The sequence below is a fragment of the Schistocerca americana genome, chromosome 3 (assembly GCF_021461395.2).
Source record: "Schistocerca americana isolate TAMUIC-IGC-003095 chromosome 3, iqSchAmer2.1, whole genome shotgun sequence".
NCBI lineage: Eukaryota > Metazoa > Arthropoda > Insecta > Orthoptera > Acrididae > Schistocerca > Schistocerca americana.
The window spans coordinates 877508076-877523258 of NC_060121.1; the positions used below are offsets into that span (position 1 = coordinate 877508076).

General features: G+C 42.3%; 1 protein-coding gene across 1 annotated transcript in view; it reads right to left on the reverse strand.

Annotated features, from left to right (window-relative positions):
• LOC124606457 (cGMP-specific 3',5'-cyclic phosphodiesterase) overlaps positions 1-15183 on the reverse strand; it is a gene marked incomplete at its 3' end in the record, with an annotated part of 598053 nt that overhangs the window by 61991 nt on the left and 520879 nt on the right. The window contains exons 15-17 of the mRNA XM_047138439.1: positions 10568-10711; positions 4953-5132; positions 4457-4610 (exon numbers count right to left, since the gene is read on the reverse strand). Of these exons, the coding sequence (XP_046994395.1) occupies positions 4457-4610; positions 4953-5132; positions 10568-10711 (478 nt within the window). The remainder of the gene's footprint in view (positions 1-4456; positions 4611-4952; positions 5133-10567; positions 10712-15183) is intronic.

Genomic DNA, 15183 nt, shown 5'->3' on the forward strand with positions numbered 1-15183 from the left:
CTACATTTAGATATAGCTGCTATTTAACACACCAAATAGGAACGTTGTCTAAGTCATCTCGTACTCTCATACAGTCACTCAACTTAGATACCTCACCGTAACCACACCATCACCAGCAAACAACTGCAGACTGCTGCGCACTCTATACATCAAATCATTTATGTATATAAGGAACAGCACCGGTCCTGTCACACTTCCCTGGGGATTCCTGATAGTACCACTGTCTCTGATGAGTACTCGCCGTCAAGGACAACATACTGGATTCTACTACTTAAGAAGTCTTCGAACCACTGTTTCATATGCTCGTACCATCTTAAATAGCCTGCAATGGGTCACAGTGTCAAATGCTTTCCGGAAATCGCACGAACGAAGCTTTCTAAAACCATACTGATTCGAAGATATAAGCTTCTCGTTGTCAAACATTTATGATATTTGAACTGAGAATATATTCAAGGATCCTGCAGCAGACCGATGTTAGGGATATCGTTTTGTAATTTTGCGGTTCCGTTTTTTTGCCCTTCATATACACAAGACTGACGTGCTCTTTTTTCCAGAGTTTTGGAACTTTGCTCTGGGCTAGAGACTCACGATAAATGCAAGCTTAGTAAGGGGCCGATGCTATAGAGTACTCTTTGAAAAATGAAGTTAGGATTCCATCCGGACCTGGTGACTTATCTGGTTTTAAGTCCTTCAGTTGTTGCTTTACGCCAGGGATGCTTATTAGTATGTTGTCCACACGGGAGTCTGTTCGATGGTCAAATGACGGCAGGTTTGTATGATTCTCCAGCATGAAAAATTTCTTAAACATGAAATTAGAAACTTTTGTTTTCGTTTAGGTGTCTTCTACTGCCGCACTAGGCTGGTCAACAAGTGAGTGGACGGAAGCCTTAGATCCACTTAGGGATTTTACGTAGGACCAGAATTATCTCGCGTTCTCTGTCAGATATTTTGCTAAGGTATGACGGTGGTAGTTGTTATATGCTTCGGGCATAGATTTCTTCGTAGATACACAAATCTCTACCATTCGCTGCTTGTCGTCATTTGCGGGTTGTCTTTTGAACCGAGAGTGCAACAGCCTCTGCTTCCTCAGCATTTTCTGGATCTCGTTATTAGACAATGGTGGGTCTTTTCCATCCTTTATCCACTTACTAGGCACATAACTCGTCCAGACCATGATTTACAATCCGCTCAAGCTTTGCCCATAACTCCTCTACGTTCGTTTTATCGGAACTAAGTGATGTCAATTCACTGTCTAAGAACTATTTAGCGCGGCGAAGAGTCCACTGTGGACTGAAAACAGTGCAAGTAACTACTGTTTAGATAATTATCTAAAAAAATAAGTTATTATACTACACGTTTATAAGTCGGACTAAAAGGCATAAAAATAATCTCAGATAGTCCCATATACTGTGGATTTTTAACGCCACACAGGTAGTTCTGAAAATCTGTGATTTTGATTTTTTAATACCTATGAAAATACTGGACAAATTCATAATGAAAAACGTGGGGTGCATGCAGTGGCTTAGGATTTTGTTCTTACTTATAAATGATCTGCTGCCACGTATCAAATGGTTCAAATGGCCCTGAGCACTATGGGACTTAACGTCTGAAATCATCAGCCTCCTGGACTTAGAACTACTTAAACCTAACTAACCTAAGGACATCACACACAACCATGCCCGAGGCAGGATTCGAAACTGCGACCGTAGCAGCCGCGTGGTTCCGAACTGAAGCGCCTAGAACCGCTCCGGCACCCCGGCCGGCTTATCAGTCTTTCCATTGGGACGTAAACAATGGTTGAATTATTCGAACATTATATGCAAATGGAGCATCTATACTTTTAATGTGCATCTGCGTTAAAGATTCATTCTGGATGACAGCTTCCGATTTTCAGGCTACAGTTTACGCTCCGTTAAAACTTTTTTCGGTTCACAAAGGGGTTGGTACAGCGATTAGTATGTGTAATATGAAGAAACAAGAAGTATTGGTTACAGTGTTAAAATTTTTTGTTGTTTCCCAATGACGCCTTTAATGTTTATTTTGGCATTTTCGGACTGGCTGGTATTTCGTAGCGGTAGAATATGGAATAAATGCAGGTAAATGTCACTTGTCAAAGCTTTAATATCGCTCCGCGGTGTCCCTATTACGTCATACGTCATGTTTCGCAGTGCAGTACAAACCAAACGGGATCACACCTACAGTAAAACTTTACATCACAAACATGCTAGAAGCGTAGCGCATGTACAGTGTTTTTACAGCTTTGACAAGGGGCATAGCTTAGTTCCAGTAAGATGGACGTAGAGGAATTATGGGCAAAGTATAAGCAGATTGTAAATCGTGGCCTGGAGAGTTATGTACCTAGTAAGTGCATAAAGAATGGAAAAAACCCACCATGGTTTAATAACGAGAGTCCTCAAATGCTGAGGAAGAGGGGCTGTTGCACTCTCGGCTCAAAAGAGAACGCGCAAAGCTAAGCAACTGTTATCACGGTCGCATTAGAACTTCATTTATGTCTCGTAAATGAAGTTATAGCGCGAACTCCAGCATGTGACCAGATTAAAAAAAAATTAAGAACTGCAAGTAATCTCTTATTTATTTGAAAAAAAAAAAGGAGACGTGAACTGTTTTATAATCTACAACTAACACAAATCAAAACAAAACTGTATCATTCTAGATCCCACTGAAGATGCCTTAAAGTGGAAAAGGCGAAACGCGTCTGGGACAAATAAAACACAGTGCAGCAAGAAAAGGCGGTTTTTGTTCACAAAACAAATATTACTGATGATTGGTTTCTTTGTTTAAATGTACAGACATGGAAGCAACCCAAAAAATGTTTATGTCTGATTTAATTAACTTAATCAACTTATGCTAAATGTTTCACTACCATTCAGTGCTAAACAAAAAAAATTATTAGGTCTCTCCTTTATTGCGTATGTCTTGTTTTTATCTGGTTTTATGGACTGGATGAATTGTTTCACATTGTATATTCCGTCATCCTCATACAGATGATAACAGTAAGTATAAAGTGGCACCTACTTTGTTGATTTTAATAACGGGCGTTTTCCGTTTTTCCTACTAACGAAGAGAATGCGGCAAATCTTTGCCCGATTGCCCAGAAACTTCTCTCAGTGGAAGAGCGGTCAAAATAATAGAACACGTGTCTCCGCTTATCTCTAGCTTCCTGACCGTTGCTGAAAAAACGCCGGTCAAAGTTTTCTAGGTATTTTCATTTTACTCTATGTGCCTTTTACCGCCCCATATGTCAGACGAAATGGTGGCTCCATGGTTAGTGTCCAGGTTTTATAATCTTGCACCACGTGTTCGAAATCCGATTATTATTTTTATTTTTGTTTTTCATTTATATACCCATGTCTGTATAAGATCAATGCATGAATGTTTTCCACTGTATATTGATATCATGTTGTCCTTATTCGTCTACTAATTGTATGTGAGATGAAGGAATTAAAAAAAAGAGAAGACTGTTTGAAATTCTTTTCGCTGAAATTCCTGTAGTTATCTTGATTCATAATCAGCTGCGGGTGCCAGTTTTCGGAAAAGTGATCTGTTATGCATGGTTTGCCGCGAAATCAGTGCCAACGCGCGGAATCTTCACCAATATTAACGACGTTTCTTTTCCGAGTGGGAGTCATACGGAGAAATGTCACTGTAGCAAACCCGCCTTGGTGCGATGCTCGTGGTGTTCTGAATATCTATGTTTCGAATGTTTCTGCGATCGGATTCATCCGAGAGACTGCACCAAATCATCTTTAAGAATAAACGTATGAATAAAATATAAGAATTAACATAAGAATTGATATGAGACTGAATTATCAGAATATAAGGATGTAAAAAGACTGTAACCCCTCAATATACCATACACACAAATATTATATAGTAAATGTATGTCTCTTATTAAGGATACCAGTTACAATTTTGCAATTAATGTAGCGCCATTTTATCTCCTAATTTGTAAGAAGCATTAGTGTAGTAATCTTCTGCGGACATGGATGGATAAATGAAACAATAAAAATGAATTTAAATAAATAAAAACAGTAATTGGATTTCAAACACGGACCGTAAAATTAAGAAGCCGCAACAGGAACCATTGAACTACCATCTGGCCTTTGATCTCACGCGGTGAAAGGTGCATAAAGTACATCGAAAATAGCTCGAAAACTTAGCTTGACGTTTTTTTCAGAAATGGTCGGGTATCTACGGGTAAGCTGAGACACTTGTTCGCTCATTTCGAGTCCTCTTCCACTGAGCGAAGTTCCTGGGAAATCGGGTTGTGGCACTTGCCGTGTTCGCTCCTAAGAATAAGACTTTGTAAAAGAAATATATTTTGAAACTGAAAAAACGAGGGGAATATGTTTTGAAATTGTAAGTTCATTGTTGAAATTTATGACATAAGAGAGTTATAAATTAGTTATTAATTAAAATGTTACCATATACTTACATTCCTTTTTGCCTTCACTTTGCCAGTCAAACTCTCCGTTTTCAACCAATTCCATGAAACTGTTCTTCTTTTTGAAGTACATTGCTAAGTCAGTCGAAATTATGGCATTTTCGACTGTCTTCATTACATATCGATAGTCCTCAGGTGACAAGGACTGCCAAGACAGAGAAAGAATTTCAGAAATCGGAAGGATTGTTTGAGACACACATCATGTAATGTGGAGAAATGTGATTCCCTTTAAGATGTCACTAATTAATGTGAATCATTTTGTACATATTCACAAAATTATAAAATCTAGTACCATACGATATCTTCTACTTTTTGCTTCTACTTTCACCATTTTATGTTCTGTTCTACAGCAGAATATCATAATGCTCATCACACAGCTAATTTTCCTCTCCACTGCATTGTGATATTCACATGTCACGAAAACTGTTGTCAAGGTAGACGTCTATAACGTCATTAAGAGCTTCAGCTCTTTTTGAAATATTGTTACCTGAAATATGTTGTTGCCCTCGCTATTGAGAATCATGACACACTGGTCAAAATGGTGGTGCTCCATGGTACTCGTACTGTACAGAATTGCCAGAGGTGACTCAGTCTTCGTTTGAAATGCATTGTTTGTTCCTCTGTGGTCCAAGTCGTGGCACAAACATGCCACCAGCAGACCTAATACCTAGGAAAGAGACAAGTCGACAGGTTAAATGCTTAAAACAGTTTACGCTTTCACGTGCAATAAAATTATACATAAACGTACACTTTAATCACTATATCTGTTTTTGATTGCGAACTCCAGCTGCGATATAAATTGGCGATTTATTTGTATTAATAAACGGATAACCCGGCGCATATTCAGCCAAGCCCTGTCAAAAACTGTCCTGAAAAACTACTGCAGATATACGTCTGGGACGTGTTTTATTAGATTCATAAGACCAAGAGCAACAAAATAAATAGAAATCGTGTTTTACTTTGCCCTCGTACAGTTTTGAGATGGCTTCATATTAGCGAAGTTGCTAAGTTTCAGGCAAAATATTTTATTAGCCGTAACTCCGCAACTAAACATTTGCGTAGCTATGTTTGTATGAACTTTGTATGAACTTTTTTCTTTAGTTTTACTTGCAGAACAACATATTAAAATATTTACATATCTTCGTGAATCACCCTGTATATGAAGTCTCCACACTCTTCATTCAATGCCGGCCGGAGTGGCCGAGCGGCTCTAGGCGCTACATTCTGGACCGCGTGATCGCTACGGTCGCAGGTTCGAATCCTGCCTTGGGCATGGATGTGTGTGATGTCCTTAGGTTAGTTAGATTTAAGTAGTTCTAAGTTCTAGGAGACTGATGACCTCAGAAGTTAAGTCCTCTAGTGCTCAGAGCCATTTTTTTCTTCATTCATTACCACTAAAAATTGTTGCAACTGAAAATGGAATAAATGGTGCTACTTAAGAAATTATACTATTCAAACCCCCAATTTCTTCGCGTGCTTCATGCATGCAAATTTAGCACAAAATGCTTTTTGGTGTACAGAACGATGGATCCCACCTGTCGAGCGTTGTAAGGTTCTGCTCTTTCATTGTCATCATAAAAGTTTAAATTATTCCTGTGTGGTACTATAATATGGTTTCGTAGCAAATAAGCTGAACCCGTACCTTATGCAAATCGAGAATTGTCATCTCTCTCTTCTGTCATTCCCATTCATTTTAAAGGATTGTGACGACATATCGCTGGCTGCCTCTTTTTGCACATCAGCCACTGGACCTGTGAACGTCCTTCATACCACAAATAAACAGCGAAGGGTAAACAGCGCTGACTCCACGATTCTGCCGAACTCATAGAGCAGTGCCGACCGCAAAACGCTGCACCGCAGTGCTAAATCAAATGTGGCGCTGTTCCGGGTACTTCCGAGAATGACCGAGCAAAGCTAAGTCACAGGCTGGACCTCGCTCTACACGTGGTCTGCACGCGTGGCACGTGTGACGTTTGGCTCACCGTGGCCTGAAATCGAATGGCTGTAATGTCCTGTGAAGGCTCTGCTTATTTCATCTGACCAATAAGGTAATCGGGGCGTTTGACAACCAATTCTGATTGTGGCTGTTTGCCCACCGTCTCGCCTGCTTTCACCCTTCGATTTTGGGAGCTCGGCTTTGCATTGCGATTAGGGCCTGTTTCATCAGCTGTAGATGTACTTGCTTCTTGTTGTGTGATATCGGCGGAAGAGTGTAATTTTGAACACTCACTAGTTAGTTAACTCCGGTAGTTTGTTATTGTGTATTTACTGAGTTTAATAATTTCGGCCTATCAGATATAACTATTACAGTTGGGAATTGCTTATGTTGGATCCATTGTGTGAAAATATTGTAGGGAATGCGAATCAAATGCTGCGTATTTTGGGGAGAACACATGGAAAGTGCAACAAATTCACCAACGAAACAGATTACACTGCTCTTGTTCATTCCTTCCAGACTAATTGCTGTACGATATGGGATCATTAGTGGGTTGGATCAGCATAAGAAAAGAAAAAAAAACAAAGAAGGTTTTTCTGATTTTATGTTATCACAAAACAGAAGACAGAGTTTTAAGGTATGAGAAGCGATTTGGGACGGCAATCATTAACAAAGGCCGCGCGGCGTGGCCGCTTGCTTAGAGGGGCCTGGTCAGGAATTGCGCGGCCCCTCCCACTGGAGGTTCGAGTCCTCCGTCGGGCATGGGTGTGTGTGTTGTCCTCAGCATAAGTTAGATTCAGTAGTGTGTAAGTCTACGGACCGATGATCTCAGCAGTTTGGTCCCTTAGGAACTGCCGGCCGAGGTGACCGAGCGGTTCTAGGCGCTTCAGTCTGGAACCGCGCGACCGCTACGGTCGCAGGTTCGAATCCTTCCTCGGGCATGGATGTGTGTGATGTCCTTAGGTTAGTTAGGTTTAAGTAGTTCTAAGTCCTAGGGGACTGATGACCTCAGAAGTTAAGCCCCACAGTGCTCAGAGCCATTTTGAACCTTAGGAACTCACACACATTTAAACATTAACACATTGGTACACAAAACGGGTTGGAACACTGTTGCAGAAACAACGAAACAAACATGCCAAATTTAAACAGACTCAAAACCCCAAAGATTGGCAATCTTTTACAGAAGTTAGAAATTTAGCGCGGACTTCAATGTGAGATGCTTACAACAGCTTCCACAACGAAACTTTGTCTCGAAACATGGCAGAAAATCCTAAGAGATTCTGGTCGTATGTGAAGTATGTTAACGGCAAGAAACAATCAATGCCTTCTCTGCGCGATAGCAATGGAGATACTATCGAAGACAGTGCTGCCAAAGCAGAGTTACTAAACACAGCCTTTGAAATGTCTTCACAAAAGAAGAAGAAGTAAATATTCCAGAATTCGAATCGAGAACAGCTGCAAACATGAGTAACGTAGAAGTAAATATCCTCGGAGTGGTGAAGCAACTTGAATCACTTAATAAAAGCAAGTCTTCTGGTCCAGACTGTATACCAATTAGATTTCTCTCGGAGTATGCTGATGCATTAGCTCCATACTTAACAATCATATACAACCGTTCGCTTGACGAAAGATCCGTACCCAAAGACGGGAAAGTTGCACGGGTCACACCAATATTCAAGAAAGGTAGTAGGAGTAATCAACTAAATTAAAAGCCCATATCGTTAACGTCGATATGCTGCAGGATTTTGGAACATATATTGTGTTCAAACATTATGAATTACCTTGAAGGAAACCGTCTATTGACACACAGTCAACATGGGTTTAAAAAACATAATTCTTGTGAAACACAACTAGCTCTTTATTCACATGAAGTGTTGAGTGCTATTGACAAGGGATTTCAGATCGATTCCATATTTCTGGATTTCCGGAAGGCTTTTGATACTGAACCACACAAGCGGCTCGTAGTGAAATTGCGAGCTTATGGAATATCGTCTCAGTTATGTAACTGGATTTGTGATTTCCTGTCAGAGAGGTCACAGTTCTTAGTAATTGACGGAAAGTCATCGAGTAAAACAGAAGTGATTTCTGGCGTTCCCAAAGGTAGTGTTATAGGCCATTTGCTGTTCCTTATCTATATAAACGATTTGGGAGACAATCTGAGCAGCCATCTTAGGTTGTTTGCAGATGACGCTGTCGTTTATCGCCCAATAAAGCCATCAGAAGATCAAAACAAACTGCAAAACGATTTAGAAAAGGTATCTGAATGGTGGGTAAATTGGCAGTTGACCCTAAATAACGAGAAGTGTGAGGTCATCCACATGAGTGCTAACAGGAATTCGTAAAAACTTCGGTTACACGATAAATTAGTCTAATCTAAAAGTCGTAAATTCAGCTAAATACCTAGTAATACAATTACGAACAACTTAAATTGGGAGGAACACAGAAAATGTTGTGGGGAAGGCTAACCAAAGACTGCGTTTTATTGGCAGGACACTTAGAAAATGTAACAGCTCTACTAAGGAGACTGCCACCACTATGCTTGTCCTTCCTCTTTTAGGATACTGCTGCACGGTGTGGGATCCTTACTTGATAGGATTGATGGAGTACATCGGAAAAGTTCAAAGAAGGGCTTCACATTTTGTATTATTGTGAAATATGGGACAGAGTGTCACATAAATGGTACAGGATTTGGGATGGACATCATTAAGAGAAAGGCGTTTTTCGTTGCGACGGAATCTTCTCACGAAATTCCAATCACCAACTTTATCCTCCAAATGCGAAAATATTTTGTTGACACCGACCTACACAGGGAGACACGATCACCGCGATAAAATAAGGGAAATCAGAGCTCGTACGGAAAGAAATAGGTGTTCATTCCTTCTGCGCATTATGTGAGATTTGAATAATAGAGAATTGTGAAGGTAGTTTGATGAACCTTTTTTTTCCTTTTATTGTTATTTTAACACCTTACATAAGGTGGGCTGGTAGCAGCATATTACGCTGCTCTTCAGCCTCAAGTTGTACAATGAAAATGCAAAGGAGACACAGAAGATACAATACAAAGCGGTGGGCAAAAATACCGTTGACATAGAAACAAAGAACACGAAGCCGTTCACACTCGACGAATAACACACTAAAAACTGTCGGCACGGCGCAAAAACACTGACGACTTCGACGGCACAGGTGAACGAAGGAGCGTGACGGCGAAGAACACTAAACACTAAACATGATGGCACACAAACTGATGGCAATGATCTCTGGCGCGTGAATGTCTACTTAGCGTGTGCGAATCCGGGGACCTGCCAAGAGGGGAGGAAGGTGGTGGGGGTGGGAGAGGGGAGAGTAGGGATTCCAATGGCAGGGGGGATGGGTGGTGGAATGAAGGTAAGGGGGGTAGGGGAAGCCCGGGGGAGGAGGGGGGAGAGAGGGAGGAGGGAGGGAAAGGGGAGAGAAGGGAGAGAGGGTGCCCATAGGAACAAACACAGGAAGAGGGAGGGAAGATCAAAGCTGGTAGGAGGGGTAGATGGAGGGGAGGAGGGAATCATCAGGGAGGGGGAGCTGGCGGAAGCCATCTTGGGAGAGGGTATGGAGAGTGGAGAGATGGAGAGCAGGTGGGACGTGAAAATACAGGCGTGGCAGCGGACGGGGGTGGGAGAGGATGGGAGAGACCAGCGAGTGAGAAGGATCGAGTTTGCGGGAGGTGTAGAGGATCCGTATCCGTTCGAGGAAAAGGAGGAGGTGGGGGAACGGAATAAGGTCGTACAGGAGCCACACGGGGGAGGGAAGACGGATGCGATAGGCAAGGCGAAGAGCATGGCGTGTTCGATGAACCCTCTGCCAGGCACTTAAATGTGATTTACAGAGTATCCATGTAGATGATGTAGATGTAGAAAGTATTTTTGCCTATTAAGGTGAAATATTTTCCCAATATTTCAATCAATAACTTTTTCCTCCGAATGCCACCATATTTTGTAGTGTCCCACTAATATGGATAGGAATGACCACAGCGACAAGACGAGAGAAATCAGTGCTATGAGGGAAATATTTTGATGTTCACGCCTCCTCCACGCTGTTCGGGAGTGTGCCGGCAGAGACGTAGTTCTCTGCAGAGCCACCAGGTTGACAGGGCAGGCAGTCGGCGGTTGGCAGCCGCAGCGGCCACTCACCTCGAGGTCGGTCATGAAGCGCTCCATCTTGCCCGTCTTGAGCATCGCGAACATGGTCTGCGCCACGTTGAGGGCGTGCCTCCAGTTGTGGTACTTGACAGGCCGGTAGTTCTTCTTCACGCTCAGGATCCACCGGCACAGCACCTGCGGCACACACGTCCACTGCTTCAGCGGCTGCCCACAGTAACTGCTGTCGGACATTCGTGATTTTACAAGAGTAAAAGCATTGCAAGCTTAGGTTCGAGGTGCAGCGAAACACAAGTTGCGCACTATCACTTGGAACTCTGCCGGCTGTACGATGCGTGGTACAGAATATAGATTACACTGCTCTTGTTCATTCCTTCCAGACTAATTGCTGTACGATATGGGATCATTAGTGTGTTGGATCAGCATAAGAAAAGAAAAAAAAAACAAAGAAGGTTTTTCTGATTTTATGTTATCACAAAACAGAAGACAGAATTTTTAAGGTATGAGAAGCGCTTTGGGACGGCCATCATTAACAAATGCCGCGCAGGCGAGACGGTGGGCAAACAGCCACGATCAGAATTGGTTGTTAAATGCCCCGATAACCTTATTACACTGCCACTATAATACTATTTTTGTCTACAGGAAACTACGAAGTGTTTCTTTATGTTTACTTGTCGCTTTAACATCGTGGAAATCTGGCGAACAGTCAGGGCTATACTTGCTGAGGCTCAGGCTTACCATGTTACCGGATAAAGGCCCAAATGGTCGATTGCCGTCCACGGCTACAAGCAAGAAGCCTGGAGCCGTGGAGACTGCCGCAGGAGACATGTCTCCTGCGGCAGTCATGTTCTTACAGTGAAATAAGTGAATGAATAACAAATGCCTTGTCTATGTTTGAAAATGTATTTAGTGCCCTCTTGGCAACGCCCAAAAGTTCACATTTATGGTACGAGTTAAGACACTTAATTACAAGACAAACCTCTGTATATCGTTAGCGAGAATAAACCAAGTTAAAGTGTTTTCTGGGGAACGACGTGTACCCATTTAGAGGATAGCGAAGAGCTACAAACTATATGTTAATGACAAAGTACGCTGTCCAGTTTTCTAGGAATTAATCTTACGTAATACTAATGTTGAAAAACGCTATTTTCAAGTGTGACTCCTTGTATAGAAGGCAATGAGGGTTTGCTGAATGTTTGTTTAAGCAGCATCGCTGGTTGCCTGAGTAACATAGAGGATCAGTAACTGAATTTTACGACGAATTCAGAAAGTGATCGTAGAAATCAATCTTTTTTTACCTTATTCTTTCTCTAATGAGGTGAGCCTGGGGATATACAAGAAATGCATGAGATACAGGCAACGGAATTATTTACTGAAAATCGAAGTTCGATACACTTGTGATTTTGACGTAGGTTCCGGCGTGAAAGAGCAGTCGACGTCAAAGTTAAATTTATTAACCTGAATAACGACAAGAGCATCAAGCGTTAAAAGCAGCTGTAGTGTTTATGGGACAGCACACGGTCAAAAAATCGTAGAATATATTCTTCATCAACTTTTAATATTCGATTAGTACTTGTTAGACAGAAAATATGACGTTTGCTACTACAGGTGACATTTTAAAATGAGGTGGTCATTAATTTTTCTGGTATTTAAACTGTACTTTCTTCATAATTGGAATAGAAACGTCCATGAAATAGATTTACAGAATGAATTTTACAATTTGTAGGGGAATCGGCAATGTTTTGACACTTCCTGGAAGATCAAAACTGAATTCTGGAAACTGAGTCGAACCTGGAACATTTGCTTTTCGCTGGTAAGTGCTCTATCGACTGAGCTATCGAGACGTGGACCACGATTGGTGGCTACAGCTTCAGTTTGTCAGCACCTGTTCGCCTACTTACTAAACTCAATAGGAATTCTCCAGCATACCTTGCTGAAGTAGCACTCTTGAAAGAAGCGACCCCTAGTCTGTCACTAAGCCATTTCTTCCAGGAGTCTAGTTTGTCAGGCTATGCGGGAGAGATGCCGTGAAGTTTGGAAGGTAGCGGATGAGGTACTGGCGGAAGTAAATCTGTGAGGGTCGGTCGTGAGTCGTGCTTTGGTAGCTCAGTAGCGTAAGTGTACTGACCGCGAAAAGCAAACTTTCGGAGTTCGACTCCTGTTCCAGAATTCAGTTTTGATCAGTAAGTAAGTTGCATGAGGTATGTGGCAATTTTAATACCTTACGACAATAAAATACAGTCTGCTGTTTTGCTCATTGTTTACCAACTGTATGATGGTAACTAAACATGAGTGGCTAGTATTTGTTCGTGTATCTATCTGCCACGGGGTATTGCCGAACGACTGCTTCTTAGGATCAGAACTGTGTTCCTATACTGTGACAAGTTTCATCGAAATAGGTGACCCCATTGACGACGTACGAGCGGTTTATCATGAATGTGTCATTGAGTTCTACTATAAAATGGCTTTATAGGATTTACAACAAAAAAAGGAAAAAAACCAGCACTGCTGACGCTGCGAATTTCTGTACTGACTCGGTACTCTGTCCTCTGTGAAAGTAAGGAGGAATTATAGGATTAGTTGAATGGAACGAACGGCCTACTGAGCATAAAATGCTGACAAAGTAAGGCAAAGGAAGGGGAAGGTGATGGACAATAGAAAAAATAGCCACAAACTTGACATCGAAATTGAGGACCATCTAGTAAACAAACCGAAATGATTTCTATACCTCGGAAGAAAACTACATACACACACTACACACACACACACACACACACACACACACACACACACACACACACTCACACACACACACACAAAACCCGGTGCACCACGAAGGAATTATTCGAATGGTACGGCAATGGGTAGACGTGATTTACATGTACAGACAAACAAATGATTAAAATTTCATAAAAATAGAATGATTTAATCACGAAAAAGAGATTCATGAATTCAGAAAGTGAGTAAAGCGCTGGTGCTCCTCTGGCCCTTACTCAGACAGTATTCGATTAGGCATTGACTGTAAGAGTTGTTGGATGTCCTCCTGAAGGGTATCGTGAAAAATTATGTCCAATTGGGACATCAGATCGTCAAAATCCTGAGCAGCTTGGAGGTCGCTGCCCATAATGCTCCAAACGTTCTTAATTGGGTAGAGATTCGGTGACATTGCCGGCTGAGATAAGGTTTGACAAGCACGAAGGAATGTAAGCCCAGGATGGCTTGCCATGAGTGGCAACAAAACAGGGCGTAGAATATCGTCTACGTGCCGCTGTTCTGTAAGGATGCAGCGGATGACAACTAAAAAGAAATGAAATGGAATGGCGTCCCAGATCGTCACTCCAAGTGGTCAGGTTGGTAACCCACTGCTGTCCGGGGTGTCTTCAGACATGTCTTCGCTGGTCATTGGGCCTCACTTCGAAGTGGAACTTATCACTGATGACTATTCTAGTCCAGTCAATGAGATTCCAGGCTGGAGGCGTGTCTGGAGACGCACTGGACAGAGGCGGGACATGACTCGACAGTCACCCGCAGTACGACCCGGCGACCAGGAGTGATGGTCTGGGATGGCATTTCATTCCATAGCAGGAGCCCATTGGTTGTCATCCACGTCACCCTTACAGAACAGCGGTACATCGACCATATTCTACTCCCCGTTCTGTCACTATTCAGCGAAAAACCATCCTGAGTTTACATTTCAGCAAGATAATGCCTGTTCGCACAGGGCGACCGTTTCTACCGCTTGTGTTCGTGCTTGCCAAGCCCTTCTTTGGCCAACAAGGTCACCGGGTCTCTCCCCAACTGAGCACGTTTGGAGCATTGTGTGCAGGGCCCTTCAACCAACTCAAGATTTTGACAATCTGATGCGCCTATTGGGCAGAATTCTGCACGGTATCCCTCAGAAGGACATCCTGCAACTCTGTCACTCAATGCAAAGCCGAATAACTGCTTGCATGAGTGCTAGATGTGAACCAACACGTTGTTGACTTCCTCAATTTGTGAACCAACTTCTCTTGAATAAATCATCCAATTTTTATGAAATTGTAATCATTTGTTTGTCTGTACATATATATCTCATCTACCGATTTCCCTACCCTTAGGACAATTCCTTAGTGGTGCATCTTTTTTTGTCTTAGGGTGTAAAATATATGACGGATGAGAGCACTCATCACCAGAAAGTCGTCGGCTAATGTGAAGCATGTGTCTTAATTTGAAAAGGAAATACACTCATGCTCTTAAATTAAGGATAATTGCAGAATGTGGTGCCACACAACGTGGCACTACACAAAACTGGCGCTAATAGCATAGGCGCACAGGGAACACACACGACACAGATCTTTAAGTTCACGGCATTGGTGGTAAGTTGAGAAAACCGTCCCGAAACACATGTGCTACAAAACGCCACTGTTTTCTGCGTATGTACCCCGACGTCAATATGGGATATGATCACCATGCACACGTACACAGGCCGCACAACGGGTTGGCATACTCTGCATCAGATGGTCGAGCAGGTGCTGGGGAATATCCTCCCATTCTTGCACCAGTGTCTGTCGGAGCTCCTGAGGTGGCGTAAGGTTTTGAAGACGTGCAGCGATACGTGGACCGAGAGCATCCTAGACGTGCTCGATGGGATTTAGGTCTGGAGAACAGGC